At 40.8% G+C, this 15761-nt stretch overlaps 1 protein-coding gene across 1 annotated transcript in view; it reads left to right on the top strand.

The window, feature by feature from the left end:
- LOC116990376 (tumor necrosis factor receptor superfamily member 5-like) overlaps positions 1-10956 on the top strand; it is a 120243-nt gene extending 109287 nt beyond the window's left edge. The window contains exons 6-9 of the mRNA XM_033047994.1: positions 3983-4152; positions 5382-5407; positions 8013-8124; positions 10776-10956. Coding sequence (XP_032903885.1) covers positions 3983-4152; positions 5382-5407; positions 8013-8111 — 295 coding nt within the window. The 3' untranslated portion in view covers positions 8112-8124; positions 10776-10956. The remainder of the gene's footprint in view (positions 1-3982; positions 4153-5381; positions 5408-8012; positions 8125-10775) is intronic.
- Positions 10957-15761: the final 4805 nt, after the last annotated feature.

The raw sequence follows: 15761 nt of genomic DNA, 5'->3' as shown, positions 1-15761 counted from the left end.
GCGCTATTGAAATTACCTGCAATTGTTTCCCAGCATTTATAATTGCCGCATTTAGAATAATGGGTCCAAGTTTGTTGCAGATACAAAGCAAGTGGGAGTGTGAATTTTGAAGAGGATGTGGAGAAGCTTTCAGGGAGTGGGTGGGATGCACGAATCAAGCGAGTGGGTGAGACATGGTGGGTGGAGCATAAAGTGGAAAAAAGTGCAGTTGTCTACTTTGATAGAAGAATGGTAGAGGGGAGTAGTCATAATGTGTTGGTGGAGCTGTGGTGAGACTGTACCTGGGACGTTGTCTCATGATAAAGTGAAGAAATAGAAATGATTTAATGGGACTGATAGAAAATAGAAGACTGAGTGATAGACTTTTGGATTTTGAGGGAATGGAGGAACATGGAGTTGGTGTTGAGAGAGGTGCTGAGATAGAACGTTCTTATGGCAGAGCAGGCACAAGATGTTAAACAACCAAAGCCAGCTTCAGTTTCATCTGTCCTTTTGTCCGAGTTGAAATAGAAAGCAGTTAATAGTTATTCAGAGGTACACAAAAAAGCTGGAGAAACTCAGCGGGTGCAGCAGCATCTATGGAGTGAAGGAAAAAGGCAACGTTTCGGGCAGAAACCCTTGTTCAGACTGCCCGAAACGTTGCCTTTTTCCTTCACTCCATAGATGCTGCTGCACCCGCTGAGTTTCTCCAGCTTTTTTGTGTACCTTTGATTTTCCAGCATCTGCAGTTCCTTCTTAAACACTAATAGTTATTCAGCCTGGACTTCATAAATGTTTTCTATTTACAGATTTGGGGCTTCAAATTAAGCAAAATTGTACTTCAACTAACAATACAATATGCGAACCTAGAGAAGGGTATCACTGCAATGGAACAAACTGTCAGGTGGATGAAATGCATAAAACATGTCCAACAGGCCATGGAGTTAAAGAGGAAGGTAGGAATTGAACAGCATAACGAGAATCGGAGTTTGGAAATTTGCATTAATGCATTTTGCCAAGGGCTTGTGCTGAAATGCCATGACTTTTATAGGCCTGCTGCATTTAATTCTGGGCAGAACAAGGACATTGAAATGTCCAAAGAGAGCTTGCTACCAGCTGGACGGCTGCCTGGGTACGCCATGTAGCTTCTGCAAGGCTGACGTTTATTTTAAGGAGTCCTTTGCATAAATTTAGAATGGGCTTTGGATTTGTGTTCTAAAAGGCTGCCCATTTTTGTCCATTATTGAGCAGTCTTGACTTCCGTCACCATTGTCCATTTTATTGCTTCTCTCTCTGCACTCCTGAGAACACAAGACTTCTCTACTTCTTGATCAGCACTAGTTCTTTGTGAAATAATTAAATATAAATGTGCTTATTTTTTTATTCATGTGGCTTTCTCCTTCTCACACTGTTATTCCGAAGCCTGTGCAAGCTCCCCTGCTCACACACAGTCCCCATCCTATCCTCCATCGTTACAGTAAGCACTTGTTCCTTGCCTGTATTCCCCAGTAGCTGGAAGTGTCATTTGTAGTGGTGTGACCTCAGCAGCACAGGCAAGACAAAAGTAAAACAAAAAGTTTCAAGTAACTTTTCACTTAAAACAACACAAATTATTCAGTGAAGTCAATTCTTTCCATAGTTTTCAACGTGTTATATGTGACAACTTCATTATTTATAAAATGGGAGTGCGTTTTAATGTTAAACTTGTTTTGGTGCAACGAAAAGTAATTATTTTTAACTGTGGCGCATGTAAAAGTGACAAGAGCTTTCGAAGCCAAATATTGTAGGCTCCACACTAGTTACATTAGTGTGACATTAATGCTTATTATTTTATTTTTCAGGAACACAGTTAAATGACACTGTGTGTGAGAAGTGTCCTGCGGGAACTTTTTCAAGTCATAAATCATCAACTGAAGCTTGTAAAAATTGGACAGTGTGAGTACTTTTAAAATCCATTGTAATCCTTTTTTCGGAAACTCGACTTGTTGAATTTTTCTCATAGTCCCGTTTCCATATTCTTCCGATCTGACCCACATCTAGAACATCTGCAAAGTATCTCCCTCCTCTTGCCTTGACCTTGGTGACAGTGAATTGTCCCAGTGTCTGGATCTTCCCTTTCAGGCATACCTCGCAACTTTTGCATTTGGGGACCAACCCTCAGTTAGTGTAATCATAATGATTCTCACATTTAATTCAAAGAGTTTCCTGATTCTCGGAATGCTTGGAAGTACATTTCTTCATGCTCAAAATAACCACCATACCACAGAAAAGTTGCAGGGTTTAGTTGAAGTTACTTTCATAATTAATTTAGCTAAATGTTAGAAACTTTACAACTATTAGATAATGCTGGATAATTCTGACATGGTCAATCACTGATAAAAAATATCAGCGGTCCTGCACATTTACTTTCAATTAAGGTGAAGCATTTTCTGTTGTGGGTATTTCCAATTAAGCATGAAAATAAAAATAAAAATCCAATGTTTGCTGCATAATTTAACTCTTAAAATCAAGTTCAAGTTCAAGTTCAAGTGAGTTTATTGTCATGTGTCCCTGTATAGGACAATGAAATTCTTGCTTTGCTTAAGCACACAGAAAATAGTATAGAAAATGGTTTAAGTATAACTTCAACTTGAATTATAACCAAGAATAACAAAAGTATCCCGAAGCAGTAAACAAATATTTCTACAAACAAACAAGTAAAAATATGTGACGATAGCAACGCAAAGTTCAACATGGTAGAATAAAGGCAATCCCATGAGGATTTGAACACAAATCACTTTAAAAATATATAATGGAAAGTTATTAAGATAAAATATTTTTCTTGAATTACTCAAAAAATATGAATCTATTTTTGTTTAGTAGTGTGCTTCAAACTGCATTTCAATCATGAATAAAAATTGTGATTTATGTTTTTCAAGTTAAGACAAGTAAAGATATTATACTCAAGATAGAACCTCCAAAAGAACCAAATTTATATCCCTGTTCCTCTGATAGGTAAATAGATTGATTCTTTTGTTGCGTTGGAAACTTAAGAATGGAAGCAACTGAGAGTAGTCTAACATAGCTGTGTGAAAGAGTAAAGAAGGATGGTGTGATTAAATCAGTACGGTAGTTGACACAGATAAGAAGGAAAATGAGGAGGAAGAATGTGTTCTTGCCTAGACACTCTGTGTGTTCCCCAACCAGAAGGCTTGGATGTGCAATCTATTGAGGACCAGACCAGATCTGGGTGTTCAAGGCTGGCGATCAAGCTCGTACAAGAAGTCCAAGTACCTCCTCCAGAAGGCCACTGCAAGTGTGACCTGACTCTTCTGGGCTAAACTAGGGGCTCCAATGGATATTCAACAAATATGGCATGGCTTGCACTCCATCGTTTCAATCAGTGTGAGATGGAGTAGCGCAAGTGACAGCAACGTGTCGCTCCCAGGCGAGCTCAATGTTTTCTCTGCTCACTTTGAAAGGAAGAACAATGATGTGCCATTATGAGCCCATGCAGTCCCACATGACCTGGTGATCTCAGTCTCCAAGGTAAACTTAAAAAAAAAAAAACCTGTGCAAAGCAACTGGCTAGAGGTTTCATGGACATTTTCAACCTCACACAAAAACAGCCAGAGGTCCCCAGCCTCGTTAAAGGGACATCTATAATACCCGTGCTTAACAAGAGCAGGAGCGAACTGGGTGTGGCACAAAGCATTTCACCTGAGTTGGAAGGATGTGATCCGTGAAAATCAGGGCTGACATCCCAGTGCATTGCCCAGGGACTGGTGTTAAACCAAGGTCTTGTCTGCTCACGCTGGTGAAATGGAAATATTCTGTGTAACTGTTTTGAAGATGAATGGTTGACCTATTCCTGATGTCCTTATCATGCCAAAAGTGGTAAACCTCAGAATGCTGGCATTGCAATGAAATTTCAATAATAGATTAATTGTAACTGATTCATTATACTTAACAAAGCAACCTTTGGGAATGCTTGTATTCATTTATTTTTCTGTAAATTCCCCAGATGTGAAAAGCTCAATCTACAACAGGTTGAAAAGGGAACCAGTGAAGCTGATGTAAAGTGTGCAGAAAATTCCAATTTAAAAGTTATCATTCCAGTTATCGCAATTGTGGTTATCGTTTTGATTTTAATTGTAGCAGTTGGTTTCTGGAAGTATCGTGGACTCAGATCATGTATGTTATTAATTTATTGTTTACATCTTTCTATTATCATTTTCTGAATCCAATGTTTTTTAGCCAGTTTGGAAATAATCATAGTTTTTTTAATATTGGTATTTACAATCACCAAACTTTTGTGCGACTATGAATTGAACCAATCTTTTTGCTCGCTGTACTAAAAAACCTAAAATTGCCAGTTTTGTTAATTGTCATTATTTCCACAAGGAAATAGTTTGATGCTGAGAGGAGTCATTCTCCACCTCAATGTTGTCTTTGACCTAGAACTGGGATTTTCCGCATCCATTCACACCACTATGAAGACGGCCTGTTTTCACTTCCTGCACTTGCCTCTGTCGTGCATCAGCTCCTCCTTTACTGAAATCCTCAGCCATGCCTTTGGTACTTTTTCACTTCTCTATTCTGGTGCTCTGCTTGCTGATTAACAATCACTCCTGCTACAAGTGCACTTCAACATAAAAATCTAAATACGTGTTATCATGTCCTTCGGCTGTCCACCCAACTCCAGTCTGATCACTTTAGCCTTGTGCAGACCTGCTGGGCCTCTGGGTCTGCAAACACCCACTCTCCTGATCTTCCCTGAATTCACTCTCCGCCAGTCCTCTAAAGTTTGGAAATTCCTTCCTGAACATTTTCTTTAGGCTACCTCTGTGATCTAACTGATATTATTGTAAGTGCTGGGATTCACAGAGTTTCTGTGTCGACCTGACAGATTGTTGATTAGTACGGGTGTGCGAGGTTATGGGGCAAATAGGATTGTGAGGGAATGATAGATCAGCCATGATTTGAATGGCAGAGTAGACTTGATGGGCTGAATGGACGTATTCTAATCCTAGAAGTTATGAACTTAGAAGAATTACTTATTCCTTTGCTTAAGTGTGGTTCTGAAGAATTTAGATTTTCATAACCCTTCTCATTGCCCACTCATTCCTGTTGGGCCCTGCTGCTGGTATGCTGCCGCCAGACAGACACTACACACCCTGAGCTGTTGTATATCTCACTCCTAACATTATCACACCAATTATAGATTTAAAGTCAACTCCACCTGGCACAATGGGACCTATCAACCTGAACTAAGCCAAAGAGAACAATTGTGTCATAGAACTGGCAGAATCGTTTGTAAATCACCAATTAATTTTATGTCAAAACATGATAGACTAAAGATTTAGTAAACAAATTTCATGGTATTTATGCGGAAAACCTTGTTACGTTTTTGTTTCTGATAGGTTTCATTAAAATACAAGAGAATGGGGTAAGTACATAATATCTCACCATTATTTAAAGCTCATGTGTATTAAATTGTATTTCTTGCAGAATTAAAGTTGAAAACAAAGCAAAGATTGCTGCTGTTTAATTCAAATAATTTAGTATTATGTTTCCTGTGCATGTTCTACTTACCCTGAAATGATGCATCATTACACTAGATCCAAAGCACATCAAAGGGAGTAACATCAGCGGATCAGTGCCTTACAGCGTGAGGTGCTAAATAATACGATAGAACTTTTATTTATCCCAGGAGGGAAATTGATCTGCCAATAGACATAAAAATACAAAATACATGAAACTAAAATGTGGAGTGGAAAGGCTTGGGGGATGTGCAAAGATTGTGGAGGGGGAGCGGATTCAGTCTCAACCCACCCCACGACAGAAGGCGGAGGAGTTGTAATGTTCGATAGACACCGGGAAGAAGGATCTCCTGTGGCGTTCTGTCCTGCATCTTGCAAATGATTAAAATATTTACGATATAAATTACAATCTCATCCCACATCGGCCTTATCAGCTACCACTGAACCCATGGGACTGGATTTTAGTAAAACAATACTGAGAGACTGCAAAATAAACCCAACCTTGATGTGCGTATGTAACAACTTTCATGAGCCCAGGAGAAAGTATAAAAACAGATACAATCATGACGTAAAAAGGCATTTGGACGGATATATCGAAGGGAAGGGTGTAGTGAGCCATGGACCAAATATAGCCAAGTGGGACTAGCCCAAATGCCAACCTGGTCAGTGTGTTGCACTGTGACTCTAGTCTTAGTTCATGTCTGGTAAATGTGAATTCAATCCTTGTGTTGGCTATTTTGTTTCTGATATCCATCCCATAATAATTGTAAGTGTGATTTTTGGTCAGAGGTGTGACATTAGTAAAAATCCTTTGTATCCCAACGCTTTCAGCAAAGTGGACGATGAGTGCAGATTGTACCTGTTGTGGTTTTACCTTTGATCACCTTACGTGCTCCATGTAAGTGCTTAACCTGATGTAATGCATAGCAACGTATCGTAGTTGTCTTTGATATGTTGTCACATAACTCACAGTAAATTGCAGAATGTATGAGTCATGGAGCTGTGCGTTGTCTGTAGGCAGTGGAACAAAATAACCTTCATTCCATTAGCTCAAATCACATTCAAATATTTTGTACCTCTGTGCAGATCAGATAACATTGTGGAACAAGAGGAGTAGAAAGAATGAGAACCAGATCTAAATCAACAAAACAACTGTAGTTGCTGGAGATATGAAATAAGAACAGGAAATATTGGAAATACTCAGGAGGTCAGGCAGAACTAGTTAAGAGACAACTAATATTATAAAACAAAGACCCTTCATTATAATTGAGAAAGAGAGAAATACAGGCAAGATTTAAATGTGGAAACATGGAGAGGAATAGATAGAACAATGGTAATATATGTGATTGTTGGAGATCGTGGATACCACAGGGAGAATTTGTGGTTTACTGTGGCAGTGAGAGAGTGATGATATAGCCAGAGGCATTTCAAATATTGTGAAACTCTGCCAACATCAAAGAAGGATAACATCGTCAATGGTCAGTTCTGATACAGGCAGAGAAAGTGAGTTACCTGAAGATTCCGTAGACTGGAAGACTGCAACATGCCGAGATGGAAGATGAGATGCCGTTAATCAAGCATTATTACAACAATGCAGGGAGCCACAGCCAAATAGATCAGAGTGGGACTGAGATGAAGGATTAAAGTGACAGAATTGCCCCTGTAGACTGAGAGCTGTGACCAAATCTTCATTTGCGTTTTCCAATGTGGAGGAGGTCACAATATGAACATTGAATACAGAACTCCAGGTTGCAAGCAATACAGCAAGGATCAGCATCTTAGGGATGCCTATGTATCCACATCCTGCCATTGTTAAATGATCTGGTGTGCTTGAAGGCAGACGTGGCATCAGCATTGGTGTACGTTACATCTCAGGGGAAGGTCACAAAAGAGAAGCTATTCAGGCAATGAAGAACAGCTCAAGATTGGATATCAGCGGTGAGCATGAGGAAAGGAAATGACAAACTACTTGAGATGATATAATGTCTGTGATGTTGTGGGGGGCAGGAGGTTTGTTCAAGTGATCAGGTGAAATGTGGGAGGCAGTGAGTTTGTTGGGGAACCAGTACTGCACAGTGAGGATGGCAGTACCAGGGCTGATGAGGAGGACTATACATAGTCTTGTGGCCTCTGGACAACATTTGACATTCAACGTGAAGATGGAGAGTGCCATGAAAGATGTCCTGAGAAGAGCATGAAATTTGTTTCTACTGTTAGGTACTTGGTGAGGATTTGACCGTACTAATGGAACAGTAGGTAATATTGCAATAATCCTATAGATTTGACAATGGATGTCCAAGAAGAAATATTTCTCTAAGGTGGTTCAGACAATGGGGAAAGGTCGTGGGTCTGGAGAAGGTGGTTCTAAGACAATTTAACCTAAAAATGAGAGTCCGTGCCAAACATTGTGGCATAAATATTTTTGTGCTTTCAAACAATGACAATTAAATCACCACTTGTAAAATGTAATTTTTCAAACTTGCAAGTTTAATAATGTGTTTACCTCTGCAGATTGGTTGGGGTGACAAACCATCTCCAGCTGGGAATAACATCAATGGGAATGAATCTGAATCAATATCAATGCCTCTTAGAAGCAACGAGCAGCCTTAGTGCAAAGAGATAGTGAGTATATTCAAGCAACATCTCAAATACTTCACACATCAAGTTGAATATTTTTCTGTATTTTCTATTGCTGGATCATGTTGGGGTGCAGTAGCTGCAACAGTCTGAGCCTCAACCAAATCTCCCATTTTTCACATGCAGACTAGTAGATTGTATTGGGGAAGGCAATGGTGAGAAAGGTCTGCTTCAAACCTTTCTTTTTTTGTCAGGTTCTGTTCTAGGAAAGGTCAGTAACTCACAGTATTATTGATGTGGTTGTAATGACTTCATATTTATCACAGCCCACTGTAATTGTCTTTGCATTGAGGTGGTTGCAGCCAGCAACATCCCACCCACCGGCTGTTTGATTCCTGCTGGGAGACAATATAGAAACTGTTTGTTTTTGTTTGAAGACAGGTTGTCTTTTAAATTAGGTAGCTGCTACCTTTATATAACTTTTAAATATGTGCATTTCTGTAACTTGACTTTACCATTTTGAAAAATTCTTTAAATATTCCCAGGTAAATTTGTGCAAAGTCTGATTTCAGTACATCAGTCTTCCAAACCTGGGGTCAGCTGTTATTGATGAGGTTATGTATGATTTGGAGACTGACTACTCTGTTGACCAAAATAGGTCCTGCTTATTTACTCTATAATCATTTTTTACACCACAATTGGATTTTCCCTCAGACTCCATTGGTCCAAAGAAAGCAATCTAGTTCATCTAATCTTTCTTCATAGATACAATTTTCCATTCCTGTCAACATCCTCGTACATCTGTCATCTCTCTAGTATAATCGCATCTTTCCTGATTGTGTCAGTAATCATCAAAAAACTCAATACTTGCCACATAATTGTACCTTCATAGAACAGTACTGACTTTGTTTGATTAAATTATTTCTCAGCTGTTATTACTTCCTTAACATATTGGTTCTACAATTTTTTTTCCAACAACTAGAGCTCACCTCCAGTGAGCTGCTTTCTCCCTCCCTCTGTCTTTGCATTGGTAGTTTTCCAATGCTCTGGTTCCTCTCCGGAATGTAAGGATTTGTGGAAGATTGCAAACAATGCATCCACTCAGCAATGGCCACTACTTTCAGGATCCCTGACACAAGCCATCAGAGGACATCTCTGTTTTTAGGTCCATTAGTTTACCCAGGACTACATTTTTACTGATGCTGATATTAATTCCTCCCCAACCATGATTCAGTATGAATTGGATTAATTGGATTTTCATAGCACTTGCTATTTCACAGCATGTGATATACTGTGAAGCCAATGCAAAATATCTGTTTAACCTTTGCCATTTCCTTGTTTCATAAAACCATTTACCCAGCATATTTTTCACGTACCTAAAGTTCACATGGACCACTGTCTTCCCTTTATCTGCTTGGAACAACTCGTATTATAATAGTCCTTCCTGGTTTGCTCTCAAGGTTTATTTTCTGTTTTTATCTTTATTGTCCACCTTTGCTGGATTCTAAATTTTTCCCAATTTTTCAACTCTATCGCTAACTTTAGTATCCTTATACATTTTCTCTTCAACTTAATTTCCTCCATAACTACATTGATTACCCATATTCTGTTTATCTCGTCCTTCTAACTGCGATATGTGTCTCTGACTCAAAGTGCAGCATAATCGTGGGATGATGAAGCAGGGATTGCGTATAGAAGTTGGGATGTAATGTTGTAATAGTAATGTTGAGTATAGAAGTTGGGATGTAATGTTAAAATTGTACAAGGCATTGGTGAGGCCAATTCTGGAGTAAGGTGTACAATTTTGGTCGCCTAATTATAGGAAGGATGTCAACAAAATAGAGAGAGTACAGAGGAGATTTACTAGAATGTTGCCTGGGTTTCAGCAACTATGTTACAGAGAAAGGTTGAACAAGTTAGGTCTTTATTCTTTGGAGCGCAGAAGGTTAAGGGGGGACTTGATAGAGGTCTTTAAAATGATGAGAGGGATAGACAAAGTTGACGTGGATAAGCTTTTCCCACTGCGAGTAGGGAAGATTCAAACAAGAGGACATGACTTGAGAATTAAGGGACAGAAGTTTAGGGGTAACATGAGGGGGAACTTCTTTACTCAGAGAGTGGTAGCTGTGTGGAATGAGCTTCCAGTGAAGGTGGTGGAGGCAGGTTCGATTTTATCATTTAAAAATAAATTGGATAGTTATATGAACGGGAAAGGAATGGAGGGTTATGGTCTGAGTGCAGGTAGATGGGACTAGGGGAGAATACGTGTTCGGCACGGACTAGAAGGGCTGAGATGGCCTGTTTCCGTGCTGTAATTTTTATATGGTTATATGGATTGTCAAAAACAATGCAGCAAGAAGGTCCAATGGACAGTGGTAAATTTGTCTGTCTTTCCATGCATCAATAAAACAAACAAAGCTGGACAACTCTGTGGAAAGATAAACAAGAGTTGATGTTGAAGATCTTTTGTCAGAACCATTCTGACAAATAATCCTCACGTTGAAACATGAACTCTTGATCACTTTTTATGGATGCTGTTACCCACTGAGTGTTTCTCTCATTTTCAGTTTTTCTTTTCAGGTTTATGTCATCTATATTTTCATGATCTTTGTTCAATGCAGTGTTTATAGCTGGAGGTATGAATGCATAGCTTGACATTACTATTTAGAACGTTTCTGACATATGACATCCATTTACAGATTACCAAGAACACCTGAAACAGACGACCATTCCAGTCCAGCCCCAAGAAGCTCAAATGTTCTCATCCTCTGAACAGTTCAGGCTTTAACTTATTTACATATTCCACGCTGTCTTTACGCAAGTCCCTGCTCCTCCGTATAACATCTTCAAATCCTCAGCCGTCAACTGACCAGCAGCTGAAGACTAAAACACTTGAAATGAAAAGAGACATTTGATTTCGAGAGAAACTTGACAGCAATTTCAGTAAAAATTTCTATGGATATATGAAAAGAAAATTGATTTCTAAGTGTGGGACCTCCAGAGAATGAGGCTGATGAATTAATAACAGTGTTAGGGAGCCTACTCCTGTACATTTTTTGTACTTATGCTCGCTGACAGTGATGTATGGCTGCTCAAGGTACTGGCTCATCTTTATTTATGATACAACTGCTGATGGTAGTAGTATAATGAATTCTGAAGTGTATAGACACATCATATCTGCTCAAGTTCAAATAAATGCCTCAAAACTCATTGGCCGGTGGTTCATTCTCCAGCAAGACAATGATCCTAAACAACAAAGGAGTTTTTCAAAGCTAAAAAATTGTACATTCTTGAGTGGCCAAGTCAATCACCCGATCTGAACCCAATTGAGCATACCTTTAATATGCTGACGAGAAAACTGAAGGGGACTAGCCCCCAAAACAAGCATAAGCTAAAGATGGCTGCAATACAGGCCTGGCAGAGCATCACCAGAGAACACACCCAGCAACTAGTGATGTCCATGAATCGCAGACTTCAAGCAGTCGTTGCATGTAAACGATATGCAAGAAAATACTAAACATGACTACTTTCATTTACATGCTGTGTCCCAAACATTATGGTGCCCTGAAATGGGGGGACTTTGTATAAACATTGCTGAAATTTCTACATGACTAAAAGACTGCGGCTCAGCTGGCGGAGCCGCTCCAGACCATTTTCAACCTGAGCCTCCAGTCAGGGAGGGTACCAGGTCTGTGGAAAACATCATGTCTCGTGCCGGTTCCCAAAGCAGGGCGGCCGACCGAGATCAACGACTACAGACCGGTGGCCCTTACATCCCATATTATGAAAACAATGGAGCGGCTACTCATTCGTCTCCTGAGACCACAAGTCCAGCACGCACTCGACCCACTACAGTTTGCATACCAGGAGAACATTGGGGTGGATGACGCAGTCCTCTACATGCTGCACCGGATCTACTCCTTTTTGGACAAACCCGGTGGCTATGTGAGGATTATGTTCTTCGACTTTTCAAGTGCGTTCAACACCATCCAACCCCTGATTCTGAATGACAAGCTTAAGAAGATGGGGGTGGATTCCACATTTATCTCCTGGATATACAACTACCTGACGGGTCGACCACAGTTTGTCAAGCTGGGGGACAGTGTGTCTGGCACAGTGGTGTGCAATGTTGGAGCCCCACAGGGAACGGTTCTGGCCCCGTTCCTCTTCACCCTGTACACAGCAGACTTGAACTATAAGTCTGACACATGCCACGTACAGAAATACTCAGATGATACAGCGATTGTGGCATGTGTAAGGAACGGGCAGGAGGAGGAATACAGGAACTTGACCAGTGCCTTTTGTGCCTGGAGTGAAGAGAACTGTCTCACCCTGAACACAACAAAGACTAAAGAGATGGTGGTTAACTTTGGCAGGTCCAAGCTCCCCCTTCAGCCGGTCAACGCTGCAGGGGCTGACATTGAGGTGGTGCAGACATATAAATACCTTGGAGTGCACCTTGACAACAAACTGGACTGGTCTGTCAACTCTGACTCCGTCTACAAAAAAGGCCAGAGCAGACTCTTTTTCCTCAGAAGGCTCAAATCCTTCAATGTGTGTAAGGATATGCTGCACATGTTTTTCAACACAGTGGTCGCAAGCGTTATTTTCTACGCTGTTGTCTGCTGGGGCAACAGCATTAGTGCAAAAAACAATAGGAAGCTGGTCAAACTGGTTACACGAGCTAGCTCAGTGCTGGAGGGGAGAGTAGACTCTGGGATGGAGGTGCTTGAGAGGCGTATGAGGCACAAGGTGCAGGTCATCCTGAAAAACCCCGGGCATCCCCTCCATATAATTCTGGAGAGTCAGAAGAGCACTCGGAACAACAACCGGCTCCTCTCCCTGCCCTGTAGAACGGAGCGGTTCAGGAGATCCTTCACCCCTGCAGCCATTAGATTTTATAATTCGGACCGCTAGGCTGTAGGGGGATGCATTTTGCAATTATTAATTTTTAACTGTTAATTATTGGTCTTTTTAAATATTTATTGCTCTCAGGTAGTGTCCACATTGTATTCTATGTATTTTCTGTCTGCGTTCGTTTTGAATCTGTGGGTTTGTTGGTTGGGAGCTTCTGGACATCTGAATTTCCCTGAGGGGATCAATAAAGTATTTATTATTATTATTATTATTATTATTATTATTATTATTATTATTATTATTATTAAATGTATAAAAAATACCCTTTAATAAAATCTGACAATGTGCACGTGATTTTTTTCTATTACAAATCTCAAATGATGGAGGACAGCATAAAATAAATAAATGATGGGTCTTTGTCCCAAACATCTCTGGTTTGCTTCCAGTACCTCGTGTTAGTGAGGGTAAGAACGGAAAGAAAGGGGAGATGAATGTGTGGCTGAGGAGTTGGTGCAGGGGGCAAGGATTTAGATTTCTGGACCATTGGGATCTCTTCTGGGGCAGGGGGGACCTGTACAAAAGAGAGGGGTTACACCTTAACTGGGGGGGGGGGGGGGGGGGGGGGGGGGTGGGAGAAGAGATTAGTGGTTGGTGTAGAGGGTGGTGAGAGAAAGGTTGGAGGACAGAATAGGCAGGAGAAAAGTGGAGAGCGAGGAAGGAAGGTTGGTTTAAACTACATGTATTTGATTGCAAGGGGCCTGACAGGTAAGGCAGATGAGCTCAGGGCATGGATAGGTATGTGCGACGGGTCGTAGCCATTACTGAAACCTGGTTAAGAGGGGCAGGGTTGGCCGCTCAATGTTTCCGGAGATACAGGTGCTTCAGAATGGGATACTGAGTTGGATGATCAGCCATGATCATATCGAATGGCGGTGCAGGCTAGAAGGGCTGAATAGCCTACTCCTGCACCTATTTTCTATGTTTGAGGGTAAAAGAGGGTGGTTAAAGAGGACATTATTGGTTAAAGAGGATGTCACGGCAACAGTCAGAGGTGACATTACAGTAGCAATTACAAATTTTGAGATTTAAAAAATCTAGTCTGCAATTTATCCCATCAGATAAAGCATAAACAGAAGTTTAATTTGACACCTAATGCACTTTCATATCTTCAGTATTAAAAAGGTTATGGCCTTTTTCATACTCGGGAATTAGCATCTTGTTCCCTATTGCTTTCCATTGACTTAACACAAAAGCTGTGATTGAGGACAGTCAAAAGCCCATAACTTTCTTAAAAATCAAGAGAACTGAATGAAATTTCCAGTTATTATACATTGAAGCATTCTGAAACAAATATAAAACATCTTACTTGGATGACCTGAAATTAAAGCATATAATTAGTTAATTACCTAATTGTAGTTAATTACAAAATTGACCGTTGTGACGGAAATAGTAATAAACACCCAGACTGCCTTAAATTCAAAAATGTGATATTCTCAAGATCAGAACTTTAATATTATTATATGCTGTGAATCCGTAACAGATAGGTAAATATATTACAATTTCTAGCAATTGACCAAGTCTTCATGGAGAATTGGCATATCCATAATCAGTAGCATCATCATACTGTTCAAGAAGGAACTGCAGATGCTGGAAAATCGAAGGTACACAAAAATGCTGGAGAAAATCAGCGGGTGCAGCAGCATCTATGGAGCGAAGGAAATAGGTGACGTTTCGGGCCGTAACCCTTCAGACTGATAGGGGGTGGGGGGGGGGAGAAGGAAGGAAAAAGGGAGGAGGAGGAGCCCGAGGGTGGGGGGATGGGAGGAGACAGCTCGAGGGTTAAGGAAGGGGAGGAGACAGCAAGGGCTAGCAAAATTGGGAGAATTCATGACAGTGTGTTAGGCGCTTCCCCCTCCTGGTGAAGGCTATGTACTTACCTTTCTCTGTTTCTCTCCAAAGTACAGGCCTCGTGGCTGTGAGTCTGGAATCGAGGGGTTAAAGGCTCCTGTACCCGATTGGCCAAGCTGCGTCAGGTGACGGGTGACTCATCTGAAGTATAAATACCAGAGCTTCCCAGGATTCTCTCTCTTCTTCGTCGACCCTGACTGATGAGCAGACTGCTGGTGTGGGCCGAGGAAGCCTGACCACATGGCATAGAACTTTAGTGTATTTTCACCATTCCTTGTTAACAGATATTGAATTGGGACGGATAAGGGCTGACCTTAGAGTTTTCGTGTATTTTGGTTTCAGGGTTGTATCTCTTTGGGCAGGTTTTGGAGACTCCGGTTCGACGGCCCATTGCGTGGCTGGCTGGAGCATTGTTAAATTGTTTGTCAGTTTATCCATATCCCTGACTGGGTTGTTTAAATCAGGTTTGAGTTTTGTGTTCCAATGAATAATTAAAACTGTTTTTGAACCTGAACCTGGTTTTTGACTTGTGTTATGCGGCTCTGAAGTACTTGCATTCGGGAGTCGTAACACAGTGAGATTTAAAAATCATGTTATATTGTGATGGAATCTACAGGACATTGTTAATGGGAAAGTAGTGGGCAGAAAGGTATGTCATGTGTGGTTTGAAGAGCAAAAACTTGTAGTTTACAATGCCAGAATTGAAAAGTTGACGAAAAACAAGGTGTAGAGTTGCTTATTGGTTACAATCTGAGGAGTATGATGTCAGTCCGCAAGAACCTACCTGAACTCCCGGTGGCTCAGCACTTCAACTCCCCCTCCCATTCCCAATCCGACCTCTCTGTCCTGGGTCTCCTCCATTGCCAGAGTGAGCTACACCGGAAATTGGAGGAACAGCACCTCATATTCCGCCTGGGT

The sequence above is a fragment of the Amblyraja radiata genome, chromosome 31 (assembly GCF_010909765.2).
Source record: "Amblyraja radiata isolate CabotCenter1 chromosome 31, sAmbRad1.1.pri, whole genome shotgun sequence".
Lineage (NCBI taxonomy): Eukaryota > Metazoa > Chordata > Chondrichthyes > Rajiformes > Rajidae > Amblyraja > Amblyraja radiata.
Note: the sequence above shows the minus strand (reverse complement) of the source record. Positions and strands in the feature narration are given on the sequence as shown.